The 14313-nt window shown below is 36.1% G+C and overlaps 1 protein-coding gene across 2 annotated transcripts in view; it reads right to left on the reverse strand.

The window, feature by feature from the left end:
• Window positions 1-1106: 1106 nt before the first annotated feature.
• DEPDC1 (DEP domain containing 1) overlaps window positions 1107-14313 on the reverse strand; it is a 28916-nt gene continuing 15709 nt past the window's right edge. Inside the window, exons 7-12 of one of the 2 annotated variants that reach the window (XM_006879788.1) lie at window positions 8672-8812; window positions 7175-8044; window positions 6550-6722; window positions 3769-3945; window positions 1895-2080; window positions 1107-1310 (exon numbers count right to left, since the gene is read on the reverse strand). In XM_006879788.1, the coding sequence (XP_006879850.1) occupies window positions 1170-1310; window positions 1895-2080; window positions 3769-3945; window positions 6550-6722; window positions 7175-8044; window positions 8672-8812 (1688 nt within the window). In that variant the 3' untranslated portion in view covers window positions 1107-1169. The remainder of the gene's footprint in view (window positions 1311-1894; window positions 2081-3768; window positions 3946-6549; window positions 6723-7174; window positions 8045-8671; window positions 8813-14313) is intronic. The other variant, XM_006879789.1, reaches the window with a different exon arrangement.

Genomic DNA, 14313 nt, shown 5'->3' on the forward strand with positions numbered 1-14313 from the left:
TAGTTTCCAACTCACAGCCACTTTCCAGGACAAAGTAGAAATGTTCTCAAAGATGGCCAAGGCTGTAATCTTTAGGGAAGCAGATTGCCATACCTTTCTGTTGTAGAAAACCTGGTGAGTTCAAACTGCCAACTTTTTGTTAGCAGCCAGGGGCTTTAACCACTGACTCACTGGAGGTCCTATAAGCCCCCTCAATTTAAAATTTAACTGGTATCAGATGAGCTTTGGGCACACAGTGCTTTAAAGCTACACAGGTGATTTTAATGTGTAGCAAGTTTTGAAAACCACTAGCTGAGAGAACTGTCCTAGAGTCCCCAAAATAAGTCTTCAGGTTACTTTTATTATAGTAGATGTATTGCTAGTCTAAGGATGTATCTCCTTTGATTAGAAAATAATTAAGAAAAGAAAGGCTCTCTTTTGCTATTATTCCTTCACATCTGGGGCAATGACACGCACATAGCAATTGGCAAATAAATATATTTTGAATGACTATAGTATTGCCGTGTATTTCTTTTGTATCTATCTTTTTTGTAAATACATGATCATAGGAAATCAAAAGATGCTAAAAAAAAAAAGAATGCCTAAAGCAGTTGGGATACATGTTTAAAGCAAACTCATAATCATACACACAGAGATAGATCGACACACACACAATTTAAAAACATACATAGATATAAATAGATAAAAACTGGAAAAAATATAACAAAGAGTGTAATTTTATCAATTGAGAATTGTTTTCAAAACATTCTTCATATTCTTACATAGAGAAACAAAGAAGTAATTTCAAGCAACTAACACTTTAGCTATAATCCATAAATAACACATGCAGAAAAATTAATAGAATTATAGCTTAATCTTATGAACACATCAGTTTTCAAAATTCAGTTAAACACAACTGTCATTTATGTTAACATAAGTTGCACAAAATAAGATAGTTTCTAGTTTAAAAACTTGGTATTATATCTTTTCATTATTGCTTGGTCTCAGTTAAGCTTCAGTATTTTGTTAGTAGTTTCACATTGAAAATGCATTTATTAAGCGATCTTGACAGTTTTTTAACATAGTATGTTTATTTATGAAAACCTTATTCATAACACTTTCCTTCTAGTAGCTGAATTCTCAAATATGGCTTTCTCTGTCAAATTTCCACAAGTACTGCAGTTTTTAATTCAGTATCTCAGATTACGAAACTTTGGTTTTCTTAAGATCAGCATTGGCTGCTTGATTGTAGGTTTGTCACCAAAAAGTGCCGCTTCACTCTCTGTGGTTGGAAATCTTTGTTGATATATCAAGGGATATTCTTTCTGAAACTTTAAAAAAAAACAGGATGTGAGGGATTAGAGAGCATTTAACATTATTTTCCTAGCTGAAGCTAGTGCTCCACAGTCTGTAATAAATCTGTTGCCTTTCTCAACTATGTATCATGGGGATGTTTCCTTTTACTTGGCCCCCTGTCCCATTTCTTATATGTGAAAGTTAGAATGTAAGAACACTTTGATGTGATTAACATTCTAGGGTTTGCTTCTGTTGCTAATCTTTCTACTTTAATATTTGAGGTCTCGTTCCCTTTTACTGGTGAAGTATATAAAGATTATAGGAATCTAGTATTTTTCTGAATGTTTTAAACCTGAAATTGGACTGTACATAGAGCCATGTGTTCTGATTTACAACTAAAAATTCCAAATGATAATAATGAGTCACACAAAGATATTTATTATAATTTAAATCTTGAAATGGCTTTGCCAAAATAACCCAAGTCTGATCAGAAAAGGCACTAATGGTAAAAGAGAACATTTTAAAACGAAAAAAATTGATTCTAAATATTACCAAAAACCAAGGGGCAACAACATATTAGAAAATAATTACACCACTGAGGGCCTGCTTATTCTCTTACCTGTTTTAGTTTTTTCCTTTTCTCTTTTAGAGGCAAACTTTTGTTTTTAATAATATTCTCCAAAAGTTCTGCAATTGCAGCTTGAGAGGTAGAAATCTTTTGTTCATCAAACTCTTCAGCACTAATCTGCTCACAATATGAATAAGTTGGCAAAGGAGCAATCAGTCCATCCCCAGGAATTTTAATCTGTAATGAAGACAATGATATAAGTCCATTAATTCTGGTCATGCTTAAATGTGGTATTCATACAATGGAATTTAGCACCTATTATTTTACCACCAGACAATTATTCAGTGCATGTATGGTTCAAAATTGGGAAGGGTGTACACCAGGAATGTGCCCTATCACCATACCTTTTCAATCTATATGCAGAGCAGATTATCCAGGAAGCAGGGCGCTATGAGGAGAAATGGGGCATCAGGATTGAAGGTAGACTAATCAACAATCTGCATTACGCAGATGACACAACCCTGTTTGCTGAAACTGAAGAGGACCTGAAGCGCATGCTACAGAAGGTCAAGGACTACAGCCTTCAATATGGATTGAGGCTCAATATAAAAAGAAACAAAGATTCTCACCACTGGGCCAATTGGCAGCATTATGATGGATGGTGAAGAGACTGAGATTGTTAATAGCGTTAATCGGCTTGGCTCCACAAGCAACACTCTTGGCACCAGCAGCCACATCAAGAGACAAATTGTACTGGGAAAATCAGCTGTCAGGGACCTCTCCAGAGTACTGATGAGTAACAATGTCAGTTTGAAAATTAAGGTGTGCCTGATTTGGGCCATAGTCTTTGCAATCTCTTGTTGTTTATCAGGGAGCTGAACAATGACTAGGAATGATAGAAATAGAATTGATGCCTTGGAACTGTGGTATTGGAGAAGAGTATAGAATATACCATGGACTGCTAGGAGAACAAACAGGTTCATCCTGGAGAGGGTGAAGCCAGGCTGCTCCTTGGGGACAAGGATTCTGAAGCTTTGTCTGGTACACTCTGGACAAGGAGCAAGGAGGGACCAGTCCTTTGAGAAAGACATCATGCTTGGGAGGGTAGAGGGACAGTGCAGGAAAGGAAGACCCTTGATGAGATGGGTTGATTAATTGACTGGGGTAATGGGCGTAGGTATGTTGGAGACAGTGAGATTGGCATAGGATAGAGGAGGGGTTAGGGCCATAGGGGTCGCTATGAGATGCAGGCGACTTGATGGCATATAACAACAACAACAACAACTATTAAACATAGCAACCTTTCAACTCCAAACAAAAACAACCTAAGTGACATATTAAAACATTAATGTTCTGATCTTGTAATACTTTTTCATCTATTGTTTTGGAGGCATCAGAGAAAGAAATTGTAAGAGATAGCTTGTTTGAGGTAGATAAACTTTTGTTCTCTCCTTTAACTAATAGTTTTCTTCCATTTTTCAAATACCCTTATTTTCCTTGAAGAACAGTCACCATTAATTTATGTACAAGGATGGGACTGCCAATCAGTGTGTGTCCCTCCCTCTCATTCACCCTCAACTACTCAAAGGAAGAGCATTTAACAGAGATTGAGTCAAACAGAGCCTAAATCCAGAACTTCCAAAATTAATTGAAAAGGTAGTTTTCTTATGTTTGGATTGCAAAAGTAAATTGGTGACTTCAAAAGCTTTCTCAGCCATAGTACTTCACTAGGTGAAGGACTAATTTCCCAAACACAAACCAGAATAGCAATAAGAAATGGAGTAATCAGAGTCCTAGATTCTCTCTAACATCTGGCCTTTTTGCAGCTTGTTTTTGTGAGCAGATAAAGTTCCTTTTTTGATTTTGAGGTAAATTTCTGCTTGTAATAGACAAGGGCAGAGAGTTTTTAAATGCACAATACCTACATGGCCCTTCCTCAAGTAGTTAAGATGTTTCTCTACTGCAGTCTGTAAGTAAGTAGGTACTTGAAGAATTTCCTGGTGATGATCCATTAAGAAAGAAACCAATCTTGCAGCAAGAAGCTCATCAAGATCTACTTCTTCCGCACAGCATAGCACACATCGAGAGAAAGTGTGTATCATCTAAAAGATATTATATGATATGAGTTAAAAGACAAATATTTCATACAAAGCAGAATATTAGTACTCTCAGCTCGATGCATCAAGATCTGAGATAAAGTGATAAGAATATATCTGCTTAAAAATGAGGCCAATAATTTATTACCATAAGAAAACTAAGAATGTCTGTTATGTTTAAGTCCCTTTTAAAGTATCTGGTAAGTCTTTCCTTAATATTACAAAGGATTATTAAAATCTTAGGGTTTTCTTTAATTTATCCACAGTTTTATCAGTAAACACTAGATGCTAATACCACATAAATTGTTTGTTTTAAAGATCAATGAGAAAAATTGATTAATGCATTAATTTCACAAATACACAAGACACGAGAATATATAATATAAAGAACACTTGTCAGTGATTTCAAAATTATAATTTTTTTCTTTGGAAATCCTATAAATAAGTTTTTAATGCTCATTCCACTAATTTTTAAAGAACAATACATTATACATAAAATGTTTAATTCCATCACATGCTCTCTTATTGCTATCAAGTTGGAGCCAACTCATCGCTGACCCTCTCCAACAGGTTTCTGAGGTTGTAAATCACACAGGAAGTAATTATTCATCTTTCTTTTCTAGAACTTCTGGTAGATAGTAGGGTAACTCCTTTTAAACTACACCATCAGAGTTCCAGAATCTTCAAAATCTGGTATAAATTTTGTTTCAACACTCATACATAAACCACTAACCATACACATATTCATCCTAAAATACATAATTAGACAGTCTAAATATTTTATACATAAATTTACATTATTGGGCATAATAAATTATTATTCATATTTATTGAATTGAATTAGTCCCATCTATTTTGCAAGTTTTCCTGCATTCTTCTAAACTAAAGCTCAGTGCTCAGCTTTTTGTTCTTTTTCTACAGTTTTATGTTGGAGAGATCAAGTATTCTAATAGCTACTATTGATATAGGGAACTCTGGTGGTGTAGTCCATAAAGATTGCATTGGCAAGCCAAAGATTTTCCTGTCAGACAGTTCTAATCCATCACTCTGCTGGAGGAAAGATGGATGATCTTATCCTGTGCAATTTACAGCCTGTGAAAACCCACTGGAGTTTCAGCTATGAGTTGGTTCTGACTCACAGCAATGAGTTTTTATTGAGCTGTCTCTACGTAGATAAAGAAAAAAACTTTGCCTTATCCCATGGCCATTCTTTACCAGGCCTACATTTCTATGTTCTATTGAATAAATTTCACTTAGATGTCCTAGAACCTCAAATTCAAACTGAACCCAATACTCTTTCATATCTTCTAAAATATTTTTCCCTATGCCATTTTTCAATGGTCTCACAATTAATTGCTTAATTCTTCTTTGCACCTGTAATTAGCAAAAAACAAACCAAAAAACTAATAATGAATAGAAGATTCCTTACTGTTAAGAGAACTTCTTACGAATTGTAGCAATAACCTAAATAGTAGTTCTTTAAAAATAGAGAGATAAGAGATATTATGTCAAGGCTTATTTTCCAACTGATACTTGCATGTGAAAGTTTCTACCTTTATTCTTACTAGAAGCTTGACATTGCTTAGTTATAATGTCTCTGAATTGAGTTCATGTCTTCAGTGACCTATATAATAATCAAATATACCTTTTCTATGATCACATTCTCTAAAACATTTTTACTACATATGGATTTTCTATTAGTTATCTACTTCCACAGAACTATAGTGACAATAGTAATTCCTCAGTGTCTTACTCATTCCTTCATTCTTCCCCAAACAGAATGGGGGTCAATCACTATATAGTGAGACAAAAAGTGGACAGATGAAGTTCAACATCAAGATAAATGTCTGAAAAGTGACAGACTGGACGTCAATGTTCTGCTGCAAACAACTGCAGAGAAGCTTTCTAACTTAAATATCTAAGATTTCAAGATCAAGACATCACTAAAGTAATGCATCTGGATGAGTTTTTCTTTTTAAAGTAAGGTTTATAAGCTTGTGGAGCAGTTTTTTTAAGAATTCAGCTACTACTTAAAAGGTCAGTGGTTTGAACTCATCAGCCGCTTTGTGGGAGAAAAATGGGGCAATCTGATTCTATATAAGTATTTACAGGCTTCAAAACCCTATGGAGTCTAAAGAGCAGACATAAAGGCAAAACTGCATATTTGTAAAATATTGTAAAATAATAAGAACGATAACTAGTAAGATGTGTATAAATGTCCCAAAGAGTAAGGGGAAATGGAGCAAAAAAAAAAATCATTAGGATAGGAGAGTTTAGTGGGTGGAGAGTGAGGGAGACAGGTGTGTGTAAAGGAATAGGGAAGATTCAATGGGACCGAAGAGACAGGATAATAATAGACGCAGATCAATAGTAATTAATTTTCTAAAATACAATATATATCAATGATTATATAAAACAATGTAAATGAATGAGCTACTATGATATGAATTATATTGTATGCAAACCAACAACAACAAAAAACCCACCCCGAAACCAAATAAACAAACCCTCCTATGGACAGTTCTACTTTGTCCTATAGAGTTGTTATGAGTTGGAATCAACTTGATGTGCTTTGTTTTCTGAAATTCTTTCCTTAAGAAATCAACTTACCAGTGATCTTGTACCCATTGCATCATGGAGTTTGGGCATATCAACATTTTGACTCATTCGAGAAATCATACGCATCAAAAGCTGAAGCTTTCTCCGATTTGCTGGGGGAAGTAACAAGCAGCACAGCTGTAGAGCATCAATAGCAACTCTTTCTAAATGAGGCTGCAACAAACCTAGAAGGTAAAGTTACCAATAAAAGGAGTCACCAATGACATGAATTCAAACTACAGAACATACAGCTAGTATGTAAAGACATAAAGAAGGAAAAATATTTAATTATTTCATTTTCTTGACTACTTCTAGAAAGTCCCATTTTTCAAGTAAAATAATAATGAAATCATTAATTTCTCCACAACTTATTTTTAAATGTTAAAAGTCTTTCAGTTATTATGAAAAAAGTGACTCAGAATAAGTAAAATTGAAAAGAAAGAAAGTAAATGCTTTAGGTAAATAGAATAAATCTTGGTTATGTCATGAAAAAAATTTTGAGAGTAAGACAAAAAAAAATCCCCTTTTTGGGGAAAAATTAAGCAATTTCAGAGAAAGAAGGAAAAGCAGGTAAGCAAGCACAGAGTTAGTAAAGACGGAAAGTTAACGTTACATGCATTGAAAGCATCAGTCTTACTTTGTGTGCCAGTCAACACAGAAGCAGCTGGATACAAAGAATTTTCTGAAAGTTCTATTGTGCTTTTGCAGAGTCTTTTACTGAATATGACACTAGACCCTCCGGGTTGACTCTCCATAGATGTTTGCACTCTTGTGCTGTCATGTCCAAGATGCTCAGTACAATTTGGTTTAACGGTAATTTCAGCCACTGGTGTATTGATATAACTATTCTTTGCTGTACTACTCCTTAAAAGCAAACTCTGAGATCTACAAAGCTGCTTTGATTTGCATTTCTCATTATATAACTCCTCTTGGTCCTGAACAGTCAAAGTAGAGGTTCTTTTAAAACCAACACAAAGTGGCTTTTGACTATTTTCCTTTGAATGAAGATTCAACACAGCTTTAGATTCTAAAAATGGTTTGGTATTTTGTACTTCTGTATTCAGAATAGATTGATGGAAGATACTGGAGATTTCTTTACTTGAGTTATCTGATACATCTACAATTCCTTCCAAAGAATGGCACCGTGGTTTTATATCAGAAGAAAGAGCATGCATAGTACTTAAGCCTATTAAATTATGACAGCTTCCTCCCATTAGGTCATTAGTTCTGGCTTTTCTCTTTCTTAAATTAACTAATTCCATTTTATTAACACATCTTTCTTGTAGTCCTTGATCATTTGTCTTCAGTTTCCCAGTAGAATCTGATTCTTCTTTGTTTTTGTCTTTATGAAGCAAACTGAGAAGAAGACACTCAGTTGATTTGAAAGAATTCAAACTGTTTGGGTGAAGGATTTTTGAAGGGTGAAGGATTTTTGAAGGCTGTGTATCATCTTGGATTTTAGATATTCCACCGGATCTATCTGAAATTGTGATGTAGCCACAAACAACTACCAGAAAATGAAACAAAAAAATTAAGATGCAACTGTGACAAAAAATGACAATGGACAAAAATAAAATATTAAAGTTAAAAAATAAGCATCACTACAGTATATACTGTTAGTACAGTGCAAATAGCAGTTATTTAATGAAGAAGCCACTTAAATAGGACACATGCAACATTCAGTTACAAACGTGCAAGCCTGATTAGATGATTTCCCACTTACTGCAGTAGAAATAATTTTAAAAATTATTTCAACATTCCAACTAAAATAATTAAGCCAGAATACACTAAAATATATCTGTTTTCCATCAAATCAGAACTAACTCAAACTGACCCTCCATTGGGTTTCTGAGGCTGAAAATGTTAATTTTTCTCTATACAAGCAGTTGGTGAATTCAAATTGCCATCAAGGTATAGCTTTTGAATTGGCAGTATAACTCCTGTGGGCTACACTACTAGTTCACTTTAGCAGAACGAGACACTTCTTAATTTTAAGATAACCAGAGTATCACTGAATTTGAAAAATAATTCATAATTTCGTCACATTTACTTAAACTTTTATACTTTTTAATAATGGGGAGCTTGAAAATTTTAATAAACTGAATATAAATAATAAGTGAAAATCCACACATACCCAAAATATTCACAAATAATTCATAATATTCAAAGGTAAGTAGAGGTTCAGGGAGCTCTAGAAAATAATCTGCAATTGTTCTGAATACATCCCGTTCAAATCCAATGTAAGTTGGGTTATTCATATCATTATTTCTTGGCCCTAAGAGAGAGTAAGACAACAAAGTCAAGACACATCACACACACACTCACATTAAATAACAAATAGAAATCAAAATAATTCTTTTGGTCACATTTAATTCCTTCCCACTTTCTTTTCACCAGAAATCACTATAGGTAATTATTAGCATTTTGTTATTCTACAACTTATAACTGAAATTATATAAAGCAAAATTTGAACATATTGTTGCATTTTAAAAGCATTAAATTTATCTACCTTAAATGGGACTTCATTTTAAACCCTTTTAAAAAGCAAGACAAACTGAGTAATGCAAATAATTATTCCAAATTCTTTTATGTAAATTTACATAGTTGTACATTGTGCCTGGCATAAGGAATACCCTTAATCATGTAAAATATTTTATTTTACTTTTCTTAAGCTTAATATGACTATTAGAATAATTACTTATGGAGGTGAATCTAGGAATTTTTATAATTAACAAGCAAAAGATTCTTTAAGTTTTGTTTTTTCCTTCAAGTAGGGTGGAGTTTAGTCCATTGGGAATGTTATACTGATTCCTCAATGTCACAGAATTATTGTGGAGATTGACTCTCCAGTGGATTTTCAGAGCCTGTAAATTGCACAGGAAGAGATTGTCTATCCCTCAGAACAGCCGGTGGAGTTGAGTCACCTGTCTTGAGTTGGCAGCGCAACTTCTTACCCACCAGATCACCAGTTCCCCTGACGAAATAAATAAATTGTTCAACTGGAATCAAATAAATTATATTAAGTGGTACTAAAATGTAACATGAAAGGAGAAGAGACAAAAGATTCAAATCTCTAAAGGGATATTAGAAAAATTCTTTTTTTTTTTTTTTAGAAAAATTCTTGAAAGTGTATTTCTCTGAGTTGTTAACTATCATACAGACAGACAGACAGGTAGAAATTCCTAGTAGAAAAAGGTTAAGCTGATGAACAATAGCTTTAACTTGATGAGATAAATATTTCTTTAATATACTCATTGTATTGCAACTTATTGTTAGTTCACCATATTGACACCCAGTGGACAACAAGGGAACACATACTCATCTTGAACATTATAAATTCCCCATTATATTTAAAAAATACTACTTTTATAAGAGCTATTATTAAATATTTTAAGCCAAAACTATTAAAATATATTTTAACTTATGGGGATTTGACAGCACAGAGCTTTGCATGATTTTTCAAAAAGCAATTTACTTCAAGGTATTACAATTAAAAATTAATTATTACTGTAGAAAATATTAATCATAGAATGCTAAAAATTTATTTTCAGATTAGTGGCAAGTGATTTGCTCACAAGCATAAAAAGTCCATGGTGGAGTCAAAGTGTGATGGAATAGAAAATGTTATAAAGCACTGAATACTGAAGTCACACACTACAGGGGTTGGAGACTGAAGAGAGTTTTATGAGACTTCATTTCTGGCTGATTTGTTTATTCCATTTTGAAGTTGTTTTACTTTGCCTATGCTATTTGAACTCTTTGAGTCTCAGTGAAATAGTTATTAGAGATTATATCTAAAAGTCCTTTGAGAGCTAGCCTAGGGTTTTAAGATTTGTGTTACCCATACCATACATGATAAGCTTGAGTTATCAAATTTCTTTCTGCATAGTCAATATCAAGGGTTCCAAATATATTTCACATGTTGTTGTTGTTGTTATGCGCCGTCGAGTCGTTTCCGACTCATAGTGACCCTATGCACAACAGCCCTAAACCCTGCTCTATCCTGCGCCAACCACACCGCCTCTGACACACCCATCCCTATTACCCCAGTCACCGAATCAATCCATCTCATAGAGGGTCTTCCCCTCCTGCGTTGTCCCTCAACCCTCCCAAGCATGATGTCCCTCTCCAAGGACCCGTCCCTCCTGGCAACATGTCCAAAGTATGTCAGACGAAGCCCCAGAATCCTTGCCTCCAAGGAGTAGCTTGGTTTAATCCTCTCCAAGACAAATCTGTTTGTTTTCCTGGCAGTCCAGGGTACATTCAGTACCCTTCTCCAGCACCACAGCTCAAAAGCATCCACTCTCCTTCTGCCCTCCCTAGTCATTGTCCAACTCTCTGATGCATAACAAGCGATTGCAAAGACCATGGCCTGTATCAGGCGCACCTTAGTCTCCAGAGAGACACTGTTGCTCCTGAGTACTTTGGAGAGGTCCCTAACAGCAGACTTTCCCATCGCGTTACGCTTTTTGATTTCCTGACTGCTGGTGCCAAGAGTGTTGACTGTGGAGCCGAGCAAACTGAAGCTGTGAACAATCTCAATCTCTTCGTCATCAATCCTGACGCTGCCAATTGGTCCAGTGGTGAGAATCTTTGTCTTCTTGACATTGAGCCTCAGTCCATACTGAAGGCTGCAGTCCTTGACCCTTCGCAGCAAGTGCATGAGGTCCTCCTCAGTTTCAGCAAGCAGGGTTGTGTCATCTACATAACGGAGATGGTCACCTCGGATAATAGCAAAGGAGTCGTCTTCCAGGTCAGACACAGCGAAACCCGGCCAGAGAGGGAGGGGAAGGTCTCACTGGGCAAGGTCACCTCGGATCACAGCAAAGGAGTCGTCTTCCAGGTCAGACACAGTGAAACCCGGCAGGCCCTTAGGCCTGCGGCTCTCGGGCCAGAAAGCAAAACATAATCTACACAAGGGTTCTACAGGACACGTCAACTTCCCTTGGAGACAGTACAACTAAACTTAAGAGACACTGGTCAAAAGAAAAATGTCAGCAGTCGACGTTTTTGGAATCACAGAAGCAAAGAAAGCTTAAGATACAAGCTGTCAGATCATGGGTTGGACAATGGAAGATATTTTCTAAAGGGACTTGGCAGATGGGAAGGGTTATCCTGGTTGAGGGTGGAACTGGGAAGTAAGTGGGTCAAGGCTCTGGGCTAAGGGTGCGGTCAGCACTGTAACTAATGCTTAACTCCACAATAAGGGATTTATCTTTCACTGCTTCACAAATTGCTGTCTGTCAGATACTCCTCTAAATCTGAACATTCAGATTAAGACAGACTAGGAAGAAGGATTGGCCACCCACTTCTGAAATAGCCGGCCTCTGAAAACCCTATGCACAACAGAACACACGCAGATTAACAGAAAGGGCAACCTAGGTAGAACTACCAAGTATGGAAATACAAGGGAGGAGGAACAGTTGTAAGCAGACCCTAGTGATTGGTACATGGAATGTGAGAGCCATGAATTAAGGAAAATTAGAAATTGTTAAGAAAGAAATGGAACACATAAATATTGACATATTAGGCATTGGACAGATGAGATGGACTGGCATGGGGCATTTTGAGTCAGATGACCATATGATATATTACTCTGGAGATGAAAAGACAAGGAGAAATGGGGTTGCCTTTATAGTAAAAAATGTAATTTCTAGATCCATCTTGAAGTACAACACCGTGAGTGACAGGATTATATCCATATGCTTACAAGGAAGCCCAGTGAATACCACTATCATTCAGATATACGCACCAACAACCAGAGCCAAAGAAGAAGAAATAGATGATTTCTACCAACTTCTACAGTCGGAGATAGATCAAACATGCAATCAAGATGCATTGATAATAATGGGTGACTGGAATGTAAAAGTTGGAAATAGTGAAGAAGAATCAGTGGTCGGAAAATATGGGCTTGGTGGCAGGAATGAAGCTGGAGATAGAATGATTGAATTTTGTAAAATCAATGACTTATTCATTGCAAATACATTTTATAAGAGACACAAACGCAGGTTATACACATGGACTTCACCTGATGGTATGCATAGGAATCAGATCGACTACATCTGTGGAAGGAACCGCTGGAGAAGCTCAATATCAGCTGTGAAAACTAGGCCGGGGGCTGATTGTGGAACAGACCACCAATTACTCATATGCAAGTTCAAGCTGAAGCTGAGGAAAATTAAACCAAATCCACAGGAGCCAAAATATGACTTTGATTTCATACCACCTGAATTTCAGAATCATCTCAGGAACAGGTTTGAGGCCTTGATTTCATATTTCACATAAAAGGAAATAACATCAAATCTATTAGACTTTCTATTACCCATTGAGAAATTACATAGTTTATCAGGACCTCTTAAATTACTTCCAAATTTTTGCTGTTGTTGTGTGCTGTGGCGCTGGAACCAACTCATAGCTGACCCCTCCAGTGGGTTTTCAGAGATTATAAATCACACAGGCGATTGCTCTTCCTTTTCGTGCTGAGCAAATGGTGGATTTGAACAGTGTGCCCTTGGGATTGCAATGCAGTAGGCCATTCGAGGCCATCAAAATTCTTAGTTCCTATTAAATACCATTTATTGTTGTTATTCGCCATCAAGTTGCCTGAGACTCATATATACAATATGAGTATATTGCTATATACAATAGCCCTAAACTCTGCCTTATCCAGAACTAGTCTCCTGACTAGATACACCTACCTCCATGACGCCAGCTACACTGTCAGTCCATCTCACCTCTTCAACTCCTACACTGTCCCTCCATCTTTCCAAGCATAATATCCTTCTCCAAGGACAGATCCCTCCTAGCCACATGCCCAAAATATGTGCGATGGAGCCTCCAGAGGAAATACCATTTACCAAGTTACATTATTATCATCACATGAAAGTATACTCTTGCTAAAGATTAATTCAAGCTGGATTCAGAAGAGGCTGTTGCACACAGACATTATTAATGATGTCAGATGGAACTTACTGACTACATAAAGGGATTTGACTGTGTAGGTCATAATAAATTATGGGTTACATAGAGAAAAACGGGACTCTAGAACGCTTAATCATGCTTATGTGAAGCCTATACATAGATCAAGAAACTGTCCTAACAGAACAAGGGAACACTGTTTAACATCAGAAAAGATGTGCTTCAAGATTGTATCTTGTCTCTATACCCACTCAATGTGTACACTGAGCAAATAATTTGAAAAGATGGACTAAAAGGAGAATTGTTATAAAGACTGGAGGAAGACTCACCAACAATGTGTGTTGCGCAAATAACACAATCTTGTTTTAGAAGATGAAGAAACTCGAAGAAGTTTTGATGGAGAGCAAAGGCTATATAGCCTTCCTTATGAGCTAAACCTCAGCACCAAGAAAATAAAAATCCTCACTACTGGACTTATAGGCAACATCATGTTAGGTAGAGAAAAGACTGAAGTTGTCAAAGCAATTTCTTTTTACTTAGATTTTCAATCAACACCCATAGTAGCAGCAGTCCAGAAATCAAGACATACTGCATTGGGAAAATCTGATATTAAGGACTTCTCCAAAACTATACTGTGCATCTTTTTTTTTTTAAATATTTTTTTTATTGGGAAAAACATATTGGGGGTACAAGGAGGTGAGGGTTGGGAGCAGAAGGGTGAGGATGGTCCAGGGTGCAGTTGCAGAGCTCCACAGTTTGGTCGGTGGGGGGAGCAGGTGAAGGAAATGATGAGGGTCCAGTGGGGACCAGATGCTACAGAGGAATGACAAGCATTTCCAATAGTAATTAAACCAACTG

This window comes from Elephantulus edwardii, unplaced genomic scaffold, assembly GCF_000299155.1.
Source record: "Elephantulus edwardii isolate Elephantulus edwardi_28Jun2011 unplaced genomic scaffold, EleEdw1.0 scaffold00005, whole genome shotgun sequence".
In the NCBI taxonomy this organism is placed as follows: domain Eukaryota; kingdom Metazoa; phylum Chordata; class Mammalia; order Macroscelidea; family Macroscelididae; genus Elephantulus; species Elephantulus edwardii.